The sequence below is a fragment of the Trifolium pratense genome, linkage group LG2 (assembly GCF_020283565.1).
Source record: "Trifolium pratense cultivar HEN17-A07 linkage group LG2, ARS_RC_1.1, whole genome shotgun sequence".
Lineage (NCBI taxonomy): Eukaryota > Viridiplantae > Streptophyta > Magnoliopsida > Fabales > Fabaceae > Trifolium > Trifolium pratense.
In genome coordinates this window covers 68,134,322-68,151,110 of record NC_060060.1, presented here as the reverse complement: position 1 = coordinate 68,151,110, position 16,789 = coordinate 68,134,322, and the positions used below count along the sequence as shown (strand labels likewise).

Below are 16,789 nucleotides of genomic sequence, written 5' to 3'. Positions count from 1 at the left end.
TAAACGACCCTAAAATAGGCCAAAAACATTAAAAACCACTACAAACATAAAAACGACTAAAAGCACTTAAATTGGCCAAAAACCATAAAAACGACTACAAACACAAAAATTGGCCAAAAACCATATAAACGACCTAAAATAGGCCAAAAACCATAAAAACCACTACAAACACTAAAATTGGCCAAAAACCATATAACCGACCTAAAATAGGCCAAAAACAATAAAAATGACTACAAACACTAAAATTGGCCAAAAACCTTATAAACGACCTAAAATAAGCCAAAATCAAATAATCGACTACGAACACTAAAATTGGCCATAACCCATAAAAACGACTACAAACACTAAAATTGGACAAAAACCATATAAACGACCTAAAATAGGCCAAAAACATTAAAAACCACTACAAACATGAAAACGACTACAAACACTAAAATTGGCCAAAAACCATAAAAACAACTACAAACACCAAAATTGGCCAAAAACCATATAAACGACCTAAAATAGGCCAAAAACCATATAAAAACGACTACAAACACAAAAATTGGCCAAAAACCATATAAACGACATAAAATAGGCCAAAAAACATAAAAATGACTACAAACACTAAAATTGGCCAAAAACCATAAAAACGACTACGAACACTAAAATTGGCCATAACCCAGAAAAACGACTACAAACACTTAAATTGGACAAAAACTACATAACGATCCTAAAATAGGCCAAAAACATTAAAACCACTACAAAACACTAAAAATTGGCCAAAAACCATAAAAACGACTACAAACACTAAAATTGGCCAAAATCCATATAAACGACCCTAAAATAGGCCAAAAACCATAAAAACGACTACGAACACTAAAATTGGCCATAACCCATAAAAACGACGACAAACACTTAAATTGGCCAAAAACAAAAGAACGTACATAAAATAGGCCAAAAACATTAAAAACCACTACAAACACTAAAATTGGCCAAAATCCCAAATATCGACCCTAAAATATGCCAAAAACCATAAAAACGACTACAAACAATAAAATAGGCCAAAAAGCATAAAACGACTACAAACACTAAAATTGGCCAAAAATCATATAAACGACCTAAAATATGCCAAAAACCATAAAAATGACTACAAACACTAAAATTGGCCAAAAACAATAAAAACGACTACAAAAACTAAAATTGGCCAAAAACCATATAAACGACCTAAAATAGGCCAAAAACATTAAAAACCACTACAAACATAAAAACGACTAAAAGCACTTAAATTGGCCAAAAACCATAAAAACGACTACAAACACAAAAATTGGCCAAAAACCATATAAACGACCTAAAATAGGTCAAAAACCATAAAAACCACTACAAACACTAAAATTGGCCAAAAACCATATAAACGACCTAAAATAGGCCAAAAACAATAAAAATGACTACAAACACTAAAATTGGCCAAAAACCTTATAAACGACCTAAAATAAGCCAAAATCAAATAATCAACTACGAACACTAAAATTGGCCATAACCCATAAAAACGACTACAAACACTAAAATTGGACAAAATCCATATAAACGACCTAAAATAGGCCAAAAACATTTAAAACCACTACAAACACCAAAATTGGCCAAAAACCATATAAACGACCTAAAATAGGCCAAAAACCATAAAAACGACTACAAACACTAAAATTGGCCAAAAACTATATAAACGACCCTAAAATAGGCCAAAAACCATAAAAACGACTACAATCACTAAAATTGGCCAAAAACCATAAAAACGACTACGAACACTAAAATTGGCCATAACCCAGAAAAACGACTACAAACACTTAAATTGGCCAAAAACTACAGAACGATCCTAAAATAGGCTAAAACATTAAAACCACTACAAACACTAAAAATTGGCCAAAAACCATAAAAATGACTACAAACACTAAAATTGGCCAAAATCCATATAAACGACCCTAAAATAGGCCAAAAACCATAAAAACGACTACGAACACTAAAATTGGCCATAACCCATAAAAACGACTACAAACACTTAAATTCGCCAAAACAAAATAACGTACATAAAATAGGCCAAAAACATTAAAAACCACTACAAACACTAAAATCGGCCAAAATCCCAAATATCGACCCTAAAATATGCCAAAAACCATAAAAACGACTACAAACAATAAAATAGGCCAAAAAGCATAAAAACGACTACAAACACTAAAATTCGCCAAAAACCATATAAACGACCTAATATAGGCCAAAAACCACATTTCTTTTATACCCCCTGAATTTCCGTTTTTACCCTTGGGGGGTACTGCGGTTTATAAAAACCGAAGTCTTTTGACATCTTGAAACATTTCGGTAACTGCGAACCGAACGTGGTGTTGACATCGTTCGGTATCCACGAACCGAATGTAGGGTTACTTCGGTATATATTAACCGAAGGAAGGGTTGATTCGGTTGATATTAACCGAAGTTATCTTACATATGAACAATTTCAGTAAGTTCGTTTTATTTTGAAAAACAAACCACAAAACTCCTCTCTTCCTTTCTTCTACACATTTGCGGCCAACTTCAACATCCAACTTCAAATCACATTTCATCAAGTAAGTTTCTTTCCTTTATTTGTCATTCTATGCATTCCTCATCACCATGACATTTCAAATTCATTTTTTGTTCTTCCCTATAAAAATTCCAAAATTTCAATATCTGATTATTGAGTTAAATTGTTGATTATGTTGTTTGAATCGTTGATTATTGGTTAGTTGTTAGATTGGTTACATACTAGCATGAATGAATGTTGCTAATTGAGTTAAATGTGAATATGAAGCTAATTGAGTTATAGTGTACTCTAAGTGTTTGTCAAAATGTACGAGTGAATATGAATGCATGTTTCCATTTGAATTATGTTTCCATTGTTGCAAGAATCATGTGTTCGATTGAATTATAAGTATGAATTTATCATAGATTAATTGTTTGTATTGACTGTGAATTTATTTATCTATGTATAGATATGGAAGAAAATCTACCTAGGGGTAGGCATGGAAAGGCAATCAATGCACATGCTTCCGCTCGTAGAGAGCTTGCTGCAAATCATCCGTCCAAACGAGGTCGTCGCAAAGGACCAACTCCGGGGCAAGGTACACATGATGCCGAGGCGGGTGGGTCGCATACACGTGGACGGACACGTCTAGGACAATCATTGGTGGTGCAAGATGAATTTGATGCCGACCAATTTTTAAATGCGTGTTTTGATTATGATGATCTTGGATCACCACAAGTCTCACCACAAGTCTCACCGCAACACTCACCGCAAGATGAACCGCAAGACCCACCGCAACAACCACCTCGACAACAACGGCGCAAACCAGTACGCCGAAAACCACCAAAGTGTTCACGTAATGATGATGAAGTAGGTTTTGGAGGAGGACCGACGGATTTGTCCTTGTTAACGGAGTACGATAAGCATATGGCTATTCCGATATGGTATGCAGACCCAAATGACAAAGAGGTAAACCAATTTAAAATACGACGATTATTTTATTAAAAATGTTGTGATTACGTTAGCTCGATAATTTTTTGTGTTATTTGAATTTTTCAGATTTTAGCGGTAAATTTACGTTGCATCGCCAGCGGAAAAAAAGTTATTAATATACAAAAACCGTCCCGCCGCACGGACAGATGGTTTTGGGATGTGGTTGAAGCATCGGGTTTGGAGCCGCTTACCCGGACTAATTTTAGCGTGCTTGACTACGGGCTCCTCTGGGCATTTGTTGAAAGATGGCATACGGAGACGAGTTCATTCCACATTCCATTGGGTGAGCTGGCCATCACATTGGACGATGTCCAGTGTCTGTTGCATATTCCGATCGAGGGAAAGTTTCTGAACCATGGCAAAATGTCAAGGGATGAAGCGGCTGACATGGTTAATTCATTTCTAGGAGTTGATCGGAATGTTGTTATGGGTCATTTTGCCAAAATGAACGGGCTCCATCTGAAGCATTCTGACGTGGAGGATATCTATAGTGTTAACCACGGATTAGCTGATAAAGCTGTTGCTGAAGGTAAGTCGGCGCATGAGATTAAGCTGTATAGGGACAGGTCCATACGGGCTTTCTTGCTATTTTTGGTCTGTTGTACCATATTTAGCAACAAAAGCAGTTACTACGTGGACGTAGTATACCTGCAGTATTTTCAGGATTTGTCGGCTGTCCGTGAATGGAATTGGGGTGCTGCTGCTCTGGTTCATTTGCAACATTATCTGGATGATGCGTGTTTGGTGACAGTGAATCAGATGGCTGGGTACATGTCTTTGCTTCAGGTAACACAAGCGTGCGCTTACGAAAATTATTCAACATGTAGGATATGTAATGTCCGTCAATATAATGAAACTTGTTTGTCATGCTTTCAGGGCTGGATAATTTCTCATTTTCCGGGACTTAGCGTGTGGGCGCAGGATCCTATCTATTCTGAGGTCATGCCTCGAAATGCAAAGTTTGTTCCCGGAGCTGGACATAGGGAACCAAGTAGCTATAGAAACAGTTTGGATAATATTCAGACGTACGACTGCGTATTCAGTCCATATGATGATCACCGACAAGTTCGCCCTTTGATAAATTCATGCTGGTTTTCTGGATGGTTGAGATGTGGTAATTTGAAAGCAAAGCATTTGCCTGAACGCGTGCTTAGACAATTTAAACATGTCCAAGGCATTCCTAGAAAACCGGATTTGTCTGCGACTCCGGGGATGAGCCTATGTGAGATTGATCGTGTTTTTATGGAGGAGTTGGATTTGAGGATGATTGCTGAAGAGATGAGGGGTCAGGCTGTGGTTAGCGCATGGGACCATGAACCTGGATACATGACATGGTTTTACAAAGTGTCGCATCCAGTTATGCGACCCGTACAAGCTCCGGCGTCACCACCAAGGCCACCTAACTTAGAGGTGTTGATAGAGGCCGCAGAAGCAAGGAATGACCCTAACATGCTTCAGGTATGCCGTGGTGTTAGGGATGAGGTGGAGAGGTCACTTCGCGAAGGTGAGGCGGTGGAAGGAACTCCTGTTCATGGTACTTTGCGGAGGATTTTGAATTTGCTTAACCCTGTTTTGACGTGTCGGCGACTTAAGCGGGGTAGAGGGAGACGGTACAACACTCGAGAGTAGGCTTAGCTAATATTGTAACTCAGTTGTTGTTTAATGTAATTTTATTATTTGAATTTGTCGAATTTGGATGTAGTCTGATTCAAACAATTTGGTGTATTTGACTACGTTTAATTACCCGTTACCTTTTTTAAATTTCCGTTAGCGTGATGTGTCTAATACTCAGCTATGTTATGATAGTTTATGATGTTACATAAACGTGCAAGACCCAAAAAACAAAAAAAAAAAATTATGCAATTCATTTCGGTATCCAGTTACCGATATCTGGGTAGATTTCGGTAAATGGTAACCGAATATACATATCGGTAGCTTTATGCCGAAACGACCTAATTCCAGTGAACCAAAGAAAATTTCGGTATCCAGGTACCGATATATGGGTAACTTTCGGTACCTGATAACCGAATATACATTCGGTAAATTTCTGCCGAATAGATCATATTCCAGTGAACGAAACAAAATTTCGGTATCCACGTACCGATATCTGGGTAAATTTCGGTACCTGGTAACCGAAATATCTTTCGGTATATTTCTGCCGAATACGTCCTGTCCAGTGAACCAATGAAAATTACGGGGACTATTTACCGAAATCTGGGTGAGATTCGGTACACAACTGCCGAAAACGCTGTAGTTCGGTTCGCATGTACCGAAATTAACTAATATATTAAGAAAAACTTTAAACGTTCACCATTTGCGCGAAAACGGTTTGCAACAGAGGCTAGGGCGATTTTGGAGGTTTCAATCGCAAATTTAAGGTTTCACCGGTAGAACGACAATTTCTCTCTTCTAAACATTCAATTTCTCCCTGATAATCACCAAGCTCATCTCTACAAGTAAGTTTTCAAACTCAACTCTCTCATTTTCTTGCTTTTTTTTTTTTTTTTTTTTTTGATTTGTTAATGCTCGTGATTATTGTTTTGATTCCACTAAATTTGGGGTTGTATTTTAATTTAGGGTATATGATTGGACTTGTATAGGGTAATTTATTTTAGGGCATATGAATTGGATTTGTATTCTTGTTTATGTGCACCAAGTGTTTGACAAAATGCTTGTATGAGTATTGATTTATGTATAAAAATTGTTTGAATGAGTAACCGATGAATATTGATTTCGTAGATACTTATGGTGACTGTTTTCTTGTAGGAATCATGACGGACGACAAAGTTGGCCGAACAAGACGTGGCGGTGCAAGCAAAGCACATAGCTCTGCACGTAGACAGGCTGCGGTCAATGTAGATAAAATTCCAAGTCGAGCTAAAGGGAAAGCAGTTTCAACCACGATGGATGAGCCTCGACCGGAGGATGCAGAATCGCAAGAGGAGAATGAAGACGTGGAAGAAAATATTTCTGAAGAAGGGGAAGAGGAAGGGGAGGAAGGGGAGGAAGGAGTGGATGAGGAAGCGGAGGAAGCGGACGAGGAAGCGGATGAAGAGGGGGATGATGATGGGGAAGAAGAAATTGATGAGGAAGCGGAAGAGGAAATGGAGGAGGAAGAGGAGGCTGAACAACCACCACCAGAACCTAAAAAACCACGGAAAAAGGTTACGCGAGTAACACAAGGAAGGAACCCACCACGAGTAAAACCACCACCAGTTACATGTTATGATGGTGGTCCGTCTGACTTGTCTTTGTTGCCGGGATTTGGAAAACATGTTGCTGTCCCGTTGTGGAAAGGAGAGGTAAGTTACGATTCAGATAACACTATTTATTTTCGATGTCGATTGTTATGAAGTGTAATGAAGTGTAATGTTTTGCAGCTCCAATCCCGGTATTTGAGGGTAATGAACAACGGGAAAAAAATCAACAATTTCAAGATATGTCCGAAAGAGTACTCGTGGTTTTGGAATGTCGTTAATGCGTCCGGACTCGAAACTCTGCGGCGGACAAATTACAATCACACCGATTGGGGTCTGTTGACGGCATTTGCAGAGCGATGGCATCCTGAGACCGGAACTTTCCATCTTCCTATTGGTGAGATGACTATAACCTTGGACGACGTGTCGTCATTGCTTCATATTCCGATTACCGGAAAAATGCTCGACCACAACGGAACGTCATGTACAAAGGAAGATGGTGAAGAGATGTGCGTAGAGTATCTGAACTTCCCTATTAGTAAGTGCAAGAAAGAGTTTCAAAAAATGAAAGGAGCACATATAGGGTTTAAGGCGTTGAAGGATTTGTATCTCGACAATTTGAAGGATGCCTTGAAAGCTGAAAGGTTAAAGAAGCCTGCTGAAGATGTGGAATTCCTCAGGGAATGCACCATTAGATGCTATTTGCTCTACTTGATCGGTGCAACCATTTTCACCAACAAAAGTATGCAGTACGTGGACGTCATTTTTCTTACCTACTTGCGAGACCTCAGTTTAGTTAACACGTGGAATTGGGGTGCTTCTGGGCTGGCATATCTGTACAACTACTTGGATGCTGCAAGCCGCCCGAGATGTGGAAATCATGGTGGTTATAACTGTCTATTTCAGGTATACATACAAACTCAAAATGCATTTTGCCTTTTAACTGAATGTCGGTTGTTATAATTAAATATTTTGCTTACCCATATCATGTGTTTTCAATAGGCCTGGATTATGGCGCATTTCAAGACTTTTGGTGGACGTTTTGTTGATGAGAGATACACCCACGACAATCCCTATGCGGCAAGATTTTTGCCTTTAAAAGGACCAAAATTTCCAGGGCAGCATAGGTCCGCATTGGATACAATGCGCATGGATGAAGTGGTGTTTTGCCCATATGAGGAGCACCGGCAAACCAGACCCTTTCAAGATATCAGTTGGTACACTGGTTGGATTATGTGTGGAAGTGCTATTATCAATCCACACTTGCCAGAGCGTGTCCTCCGACAATTCGGACATGTCCAGTCTATCCCTAGGCACCCTGATGTATCTGCAAAGGCTGGTATGAATCGGTTTACGATTGCTGATGCATTTGCTTCCTACCTGACTGCCAACTATGTGACAGAGGAGATGCGAGGACCAAAAGTTGTGCGTGCATTTGATACCGTACCCGGATACATTCCATGGTTATACCGTGTTTCTCATCCGAAGATATTGCCACCGGTTGAAGCGGATCCACCAACACATGCTAACCTTGAGGAGGACAACGTGAGCGGTGAATGCGACGTGTCTGAAGTGACTAAGAAGGTTCGAGCGGATTTGAGGAAAGCGCTCGATGGTCAACTCAATTTGGCCGATGCTTTGGTGGTTATTGAAAAAGCCTACACTGATTTGGACCCTGTAGATGCATATTTGGTGCGACGGAAGAGGAGAAGAGACTCGGGTGAAGGAACAAAGAAGAGGAAGAAGAAGAAGAAGACAACAACGGAAGATGCCGGAACAAGCAGCTTGTAGTTTTTTATTTTTTGTTTTCGCTATGTTTTATTTTTTTTTTTTTAACCTACCGTGTACAATGGAACAATTTGTCCGTATAATTTCGTTTTGCCTGTGATGTATGAACATGGATTTATATTGAACGCGGTTTCCATTTTAATTTGTTTTTTAATTGGATTTGGATTGGAATGTATGAATTTCATTTGAAATACGATTATATCCGAACAGGTGATTTCGCGTGGATATGATCCCACGGATGATACACAGTTTAAAGTCATTTGTTGGGAAAAGATATATTTCGGTAAAACTCTGCCGAAACATACTAAAACAGTGAGCCAGAAAAAAGTTCGGGAGGATATTACCGAAATCTGGGTAATATTCGGGTTTCAGTTACCGAAATTACGTGTTCGGTAAAGTTTTGCCGAAATTACCTATTTCCAGTGAGCGAGTCAAAATTCCGGTACATAAATACCGAAATCTGGGAACAATTTGGTATGCTTTTACCGAAATAGTATTAATTATAACTTCAAGAAAATGAAACACACTTAGGCAAACTAAAAATCACAACAAAGATGAAAAGGAAAACACACTTAGGCAAATTAAAAAACAAAACGATAACAACACGGTCGCATCACTTAGTTTGCCTATTTGGGTCTTCCGGCCCAACAAGACAAGCAAGGATGGCTTCAACTGATCTTGTCAGTGTCGCATCTAGCTCGATAGGTCCCGTGGAGGAGTACTGCTCGAAGATTGAAAACATAGTTTCAACATCATCGTTGTTTTCAACAGCCATACGAGTGAAAGCAACGCGTCCGTCAGAACCAATTGATGGCTTTCGATACAGGAGATTTGATACCGTTCTATTGTCGTTCGGGTTGTTGACGGTGCGATTCAGTTGGTACAGCTGCTGTTTCAGACCTTCGAACGTTTCACCGTCATTGATTCGAAACAAATGCGGTTTTCCATCGCCGAAGTAAACTGCCGCAAGAGTAGATCTCATTTGTTGTGTGAGTGAGACATCCATTTTCCCGTTATTTTTTTTCTGTCGAGTGTTGAATTCAACAAAACACGTGAATTTAAAGATGGGTTTGGTGCACATTATGGCGGTAGGTGAGCGTTAATGAGGTGGATTGGTAGTTAGCGGAGTTAGGTGGGCTTAAATGCGGTAGGTGGGTGTTGATTCGTTTGGCGAGCGTTTAGAAAATTTAGATGGAGCATAAAAAACGTGCAACATAAAAACATTCATTAATTTAAAGGTCACAACAACATAACTGAAAAATAAGCGATAACGTAAACGAAAATGCAACGACAACATAACTGAGAATTCAACAACATGAGTAACCAAATTTCAGTTTGTAACTACTAAGGTAGCATACAAACGTGGATACTTCGGATCAACTTCTACCCCATTGAACATGTCGTTCACATCGTCATCATTTTTCAACTCCTTCCACTCGTATTTTCGGGGTTGCTCATCATATCCACCGACATTATCACTGGCCAGATCGATTGTCGATTCGTAATACGCAATTTTTTCTATTTTGATTTGTCTGCCGTATTTGAAGCGATACATGACTTCGATCTGGCGTTTAAGAGCTTGAATAGTCGTCAAATTGTTCGACAGGTCAACGCAGAACAACTCGTCGTTACCGCGAAACTTAACTGAAAATGCATGAGATGTCGCCCTATTGTTATTAACAGACCGATTTGAAGCACTCATTTTGCGAAATTGTTCAAACGTGTTTTTCACAACTATACACATACGGCGGTTTTATACTACATTCAATCTAATTACAGCCACATAATTTCGTCGGTGTAATTTTAACCACAACTAAATGTCGGTGTAATCTTGACCACAAAAAAAAAAAAAAAATAAAAATAAAAATTGTCGGTCCAATCTCGACCACAAAAAGTGTCGGTGTAATCTCAAATATAAATTATATGACGGGTTCGTATCGATTAAGTTATTTATATGATTTTTAACAAGTTTTTAGGCATATGCTTACATCTTTTCTACCCCCCAGTTTTCTTTTATACCCCCAGTAAACAGTTGTAAATTTAAACACATTTCGGTTCGCATTCCCCGAAGTTTACGAGTTCGGTTAATATTCACCGAAGTTGACTGTCATACCCCCTTGTTTCGGTACCAATCTACCGAAAATTTCAGTGGTTCACTGGAATTTGTACGGTTCGGCAGATATTTACCGAAATTTTAGTTCGGTAACTATTTGCCGAAAGAACAGCATACTTCGGTACCAAGCTACCGAAAATTTCGGTTGTTCACTGGAAATAGGCTGGTTCGGCAGATATTTACCGAAATCTGGGTAAATTCCGGTACATAGTTACCGAAATATATTTTCATGACAACCAATGATATTGTAACTCACGACCTTCCATGGAATGACATCCACGCGAAATCCATTGTTAATGCTGTTCATCCAGACACATTCATATTGGAAAAATTATTCATACAATTACACAACATCAAAATTACTTCAACCAATATCATTATATTGACACAAACAATTACACAACACCAAATCACTTCAATATATTTCATTACAAAATGGATGTCATTACATCTCGATTCATATCATTACAAAATGGATGTTCTTTACATCAAAATATATAACAACGTAAAATACATTAAAATAGGCCAAATGATCAGTCAATCACCAATGGAGTTTCTCTACTGCCTGCACCAACTATTTTGACGGGGACAACGTTCTCGGTGCTCATCATCTCCTCGAACCTATGTTGCGCAGCTATGAATGAATCTTCCCAACCCAAACTTTGTTTAGCACAATATTGCTTCCACGACTTGTTTGATTTGGGTATCGGACACCCAACTTTAAGCTTTACCAAAACATAGTGATCCGGTAACGCGCCAAGGCAAATAACCCTTGAAGACGGGTTTGGTGACGGAATGGAACGCAATGGGAAAAAAGTTTCACAAGGCCCGTTTTGAAGTATGGAGAGCTGAACAACTACTCTATCCAATATGGTGGCCACGATATGTCCCATATCCGGCAACGTGGACCATTTATCCATCGGTGCAACACTATTCCTAATACTAGTACGTTGTCTCGTCCTCGGGGGTGGGAGTAGTGCATCACAGATATATTGGTAACGCTCCTCGCAACCAAATATAGCAACATACATATCCTTATTCAATCGCAACTCCCTGCTCATGTTGCACCGTATCAGTTCAAAATCATCTTCGTTGCCTCTCTGAGCCAATGCAATGGCACGGTAACCACAATAGCCGTCGCCGTCCACGTTGATGATATCTTCAATGAAGGGATGCATGAATTTTGGCATGTGGTTAATTCCAAAAATTTGAGATGATGAGGTTAGTGGCAATGGGTTGGACACAGTGAGCGGAGCTTCAGACACCGTAGGCATAGGGTTTGATGCGGTAGGTTGTGATGATGATGGCCTTGAGTGGGACGGAATTGACGGAGACGGCTTTGACGATTGCGACGCTTGTGTCTCCGTGAAATATTCTTCAACATGCTCCCATCGAGACTTATCTCTGCTGGTGGATCTTGTTCCACGGACCACCTTTTTCTTTTTAGCCCCTTTTGATTTTACATTTGTGGTCGGAGGCTCCACATCGGTGGTTGTAGGATACGCAATCTTGCGGAGTTGATCTCGGATCTCATTTTTCATGCTTACATCAGCTGTCCTCAATCGTTCCTAAAACAAACAAAAAAAAAATGCCATTAAAAATTAAAAACCAACGCATAATGATCGTAAAATCGTAAAATAAGTGTATTATGCCTTTAATAAACACGCACCTGAATTGCTTGCCACTCTGCCGTGCACGCATAATCGTCCTCGACGTCGCCACCAACTTCTTCATCTTGGAAACAAATTATCTTCCAATGTTTGTAAACCTCATCGAGTCTAATAGGCCTATTGTGGTGCAGTTTCTTGGCAATCAAACACGCACATGGCAGCCCGTAGTTAGTCCTCATCAGACAACCACACTTCATGCTATCCATACCAGTAAACTCGACTCTTTTTGATTCAGTGTGGATGTATCTCATTGCACGTCTAGAGACTTTAAACATAAAAGTCGAGTAAAGTGTTTTCTTCCGGTATGTGTGTCCATACACAGACATGTTCTGGCCAAATTCAGTTTGCACTTGGGTGAATTGATTGCCTAACATTCTGTGAATCGATTCCCAACCCTTCACCAAATCACCGAGACCGTCGGTCAAGTAACTTTTCAAAACACCGTGTGCGCTTTCGGCTCTATTTGTCGTATGGTTGCCCATGTGCATATACTTGTCCACCCATGCACTCACGAGCTTCTCTTTGTCGGTGTCCAAAATTGTCTCTTCAACGTACCGAAAAAATTTTGGCCACCTCTCACATAACTTCCTAAAAGCCATAACATTTTCAGTATACTCAGCCTCAGTAGACGAATCTAACACATCCTCGAACGCCAAACAGACTCTTTCCCTCATGTCCGCCGCCTTGACCTTTTCCCCATCCCTCACCTTGACCAGCTCGGCTGCCTTGGTCCTCACATTCTTCTTAACATGGAACCGACAAACCAACGCCGCCGCTTCTGGAAACACAGCCGGAATAGCATTCATCAAAGCTAAATCTCGATCCGTCAAGATAACCTTCGGCAAATTTGTCTCACGCCTTAACAAACAACGTAGTTGTTGCAGAGCCCATATAAAGTTGTCTTCCTTTTCGTTACTGAGCCAGGCAAAAGCAACGTTGAATGTCTTCTCGGTCGAAGTGTATCCAACTATTTCAAACAGCGGCATTTTGTACTTGCTGGTTTTGTATGTGGAGTCCATCATCAGCACAGTATGAAAAGAGTTCAATAAAGTTATGGACCTCGGATGTGCAAAGAATATATCTTGAAGATGTTCTACTCCATCTTCAACAACCGTCCGATACTTGTAGTAGTACTTGTTATCATCAAGCTTCTTACATAAGTGTTGCATCTCAGTCATGGACGCCCTCATTTTAACTCTGTACCTATGACGAGCGTTGTACACTTGCTTTGCAGAGGTCTTGTTTTCCGGATCTCTCTCCTTTAATGTGGACAATATGTTTTTTGGAGCGACCGCATTCCTTGTCATCTCGTCCATAAATTCCTTCTCTTGCGGTTTCAAACGCCCCGCCACGAGATGCCCTTCAAGCCCTTTGTCCAACTCGTGGTTATGCATACCGTTGACAACAGTCAAACGCCATAGTTTTGTTGCCTTGTTGTAATACCCACGGAGTCGGAAAGGACATTCGCATTTTCTTGTTCCGGAGGTATCGGATTTCAACTTCTTCTTGGCTGGAACATACTTCCCACTACGTTCACACTCTAACACCAATTGAGCCTTTCTCTTCTCGCCCGAATCGGATCGCCTAACTATAATTGCGAACCTTAAACTTTGCGACACGCTTCGAGCCCATTTGATCAACTCATCTCTGTCGTTCTCTTCCCTATCAGTCGCAAAATGAGACGACGTGTCAATTTCTATCGGCTGCGGCACATTAGGAGGACTTCTTGGTTGACCAGATGGAACAATGGCCGTTGCAAAAAGGCCAAGCACAACAGGTCGCCTAACTTCGACAACTTCGTTAATTTCGCCTTCCGTAACTACAGCATACGCAAATGAAAAAACAATCAATCAACCACACATAATATTTACAATCCTATTACAACACTAATTAAACACATAGGACACTATGAAGTCAATATGAAGCCAAAATAAAGCCAAGTCAATATGAAGTACAGTTTATAAGTCAATATAAAGTCAAGTCAAGCCAAGCCTAAGCCTAACGCAGAGGATCAACATTTCGGTTCGTATAAACCGAAGGTCACATAACTTGACTTCGGTTTATATTCCCCGAAGGATTACTGTCAGAAACCTTGCGAGAACAGAACCTATGATAGCAAGAAAAAACGAATTTAAATCGGTGGTTACCTGAGTTTTGTGCTTTGGTGCGTGTTGAATCCATTAGATGATGCTTCAACCTCGATTTCAAGCCTCAAATGCGTCAAAAATTGATCTTCTTTCCGTAAGCTTTTCAAATTCTCGTTTTGTGAATAATAAGAACTGACAGCAGAGTATTTATATATAGAAACACTTCGGTTAACATTAACCGAAGTAATTTAGCGAGTGGTTTATATAAACCGAAGTCCATGGCCTGCGGTTCGTAAAAACCGAAGTCTCTTGGCAAAATTTTTTTATACCGCAAGGGGCAAAATGGGATTTTCGGGGGGTATAAAAGAAATGGGGGGGGGGGGGTCGGGAGAGAAAACGTCACACTAAAATTGGCCAAAAACAATAAAAACGACTACAAAAACTAAAATTGGCCAAAAACCATATAAACGACCTAAAATAGGCCAAAAACATTAAAAACCACTACAAACATAAAAACGACTAAAAGCCTTAAATTGGCCAAAAACCATAAAAACGACTACAAACACAAAAATTGGCCAAAAACCATATAAAGGACCTAAAATAGGCCAAAAACCATAAAAACAACTACAAACACCAAAATTGGCCAAAAACCATATAAATGACCTAAAATAGGCCAAAAACCATAAAAACGACTACAAACACTAAAATTGGCCAAAAACTATATAAACGACCCTAAAATAGGCCAAAAACCTTAAAAACGACTACAATCACTAAAATTGGTCAAAAACCATAAAAACGACTACGAACACTAAAATTGGCCATAACCCAGATAAACGACTACAAACACTTAAATTGGCCAAAAACTACAGAACGATCCTAAAATAGGCCAAAAACATTAAAACCACTACAAACACTAAAAATTGGCCAAAAACCATAAAAACGACTACAAACACTAAAATTGGCCAAAATCCATATAAACGACCCTAAAATAGGCCAAAAACCATAAAAACGACTACGAACACTAAAATTGGCCATAACCCATAAAAACGACTACAAACACTTAAATTGGCCAAAAACAAAAGAACGTACATAAAATAGGCCAAAAACATTAAAAACCACTACAAACACTAAAATTGGCCAAAATCCCAAATATCGACCCTAAAATACAAACAATAAAATAGGCCAAAAAGCATAAAAACGACTACAAACACTAAAATTGGCCAAAAACCATATAAACGACCTAAAATAGGCCAAAAACCATAAAAATGACTACAAACACTAAAATTGGCCAAAAACAATAAAAACGACTACAAAAACTAAAATTGGCCAAAAACCATATAAACGACCTAAAATAGGCCAAAAACATTAAAAACCACTACACACATAAAAACGACTAAAAATACTTAAATTGGCCAAAAACCATAAAAACGACTACAAACACAAAAATTGGCCAAAAACCATATAAACGACCAAAAATAGGCCAAAAACCATAAAACAACTACAAACACCAAAATTGGCCAAAAACCATATAAACGACCTAAAATAGGCCGAAAACCATAAAAAACGACTACAAACACTAAAATTGGCCAAAAACCATAAAAACGACTACGAACACTAAAATTGGCCATAACCCAGAAAAACGACTACAAACACTTAAATTGGCCAAAAACTACAGAACGATCCTAAAATAGGCCAAAAACATTAAAACCACTACAAACACTAAAAATTTGCCAAAAACCATAAAAACCACTACAAACACTAAAATTGGCAAAAAACCATATAAACGACCTAAAATAGGCCAAAAACAATAAAAATGACTACAAACACTAAAATTGGCCAAAAACAATAAAAACAACTACAAAAACTAAAATTGGACAAAAACCATATAAACGACCTAAAATATGCCAAAAACATTAAAAACCACTACAAACATAAAAACGACTAAAAATACTTAAATTGGCCAAAAACCATAAAAACGACTACAAACACAAAAATTGGCCAAAAACCATATAAAGGACCTAAAATAGGCCAAAAACCATAAAAACAACTACAAACACCAAAATTGGCCAAAAACCATATAAACGACCTAAAATAGGCCAAAAACCATAAAAATGACTACAAACACTAAAATTGGCCAAAAACTATATAAACGACCCTAAAATAGGCCAAAAACATTAAAACCACTACAAACACTAAAAATTGGCCAAAATCCATAAAAACGACTACAAACACTAAAATTGGCCAAAATCCATATAAACGACCCTAAAATAGGCCAAAAACCATAAAAACGACTACGAACACTAAAATTGGCCATAACCCATAAAAACGACTACAAACACTTAAATTGGCCAAAAACAAAAGAACGTACATAAAATAGGCCAAAAACATTAAAAACCACTACAAACACT

At 38.9% G+C, this 16,789-nt stretch overlaps 4 protein-coding genes across 4 annotated transcripts; 2 read left to right on the top strand and 2 right to left on the bottom strand.

Moving 5' to 3' along the window:
- The first annotated feature begins 3,000 nt into the window (after positions 1-3,000).
- Positions 3,001-5,155, top strand: LOC123905289 (protein MAIN-LIKE 1-like). Its single transcript, XM_045954901.1, has 3 exons — positions 3,001-3,502; positions 3,593-4,312; positions 4,403-5,155. Exons 1-3 carry the CDS (start codon positions 3,005-3,007, stop codon positions 5,153-5,155), a joined length of 1,971 nt encoding a protein of 656 aa, XP_045810857.1. The 5' UTR covers positions 3,001-3,004.
- Positions 5,156-6,297: 1,142 nt separating this feature from the next.
- LOC123905288 (protein jim lovell-like) lies at positions 6,298-7,364 on the top strand. The gene is made up of 3 exons (XM_045954900.1): positions 6,298-6,828; positions 6,907-7,328; positions 7,361-7,364. Exons 1-3 carry the CDS (start codon positions 6,298-6,300, stop codon positions 7,362-7,364), a joined length of 957 nt encoding a protein of 318 aa, XP_045810856.1.
- A 1,760-nt stretch (positions 7,365-9,124) lies between these two features.
- LOC123905287 lies at positions 9,125-9,517 on the bottom strand. The gene has a single exon (XM_045954898.1). It carries the CDS (start codon positions 9,515-9,517, stop codon positions 9,125-9,127), a length of 393 nt encoding a protein of 130 aa, XP_045810854.1.
- Positions 9,518-11,157: 1,640 nt separating this feature from the next.
- On the bottom strand, positions 11,158-14,482 carry LOC123905286 (PKS-NRPS hybrid synthetase cheA-like). Its single transcript, XM_045954897.1, has 3 exons — positions 14,442-14,482; positions 12,294-14,113; positions 11,158-12,192 (listed from the first exon to the last, which is right to left on the bottom strand). Exons 1-3 carry the CDS (start codon positions 14,473-14,475, stop codon positions 11,158-11,160), a joined length of 2,889 nt encoding a protein of 962 aa, XP_045810853.1. The 5' UTR covers positions 14,476-14,482.
- Positions 14,483-16,789: the final 2,307 nt, after the last annotated feature.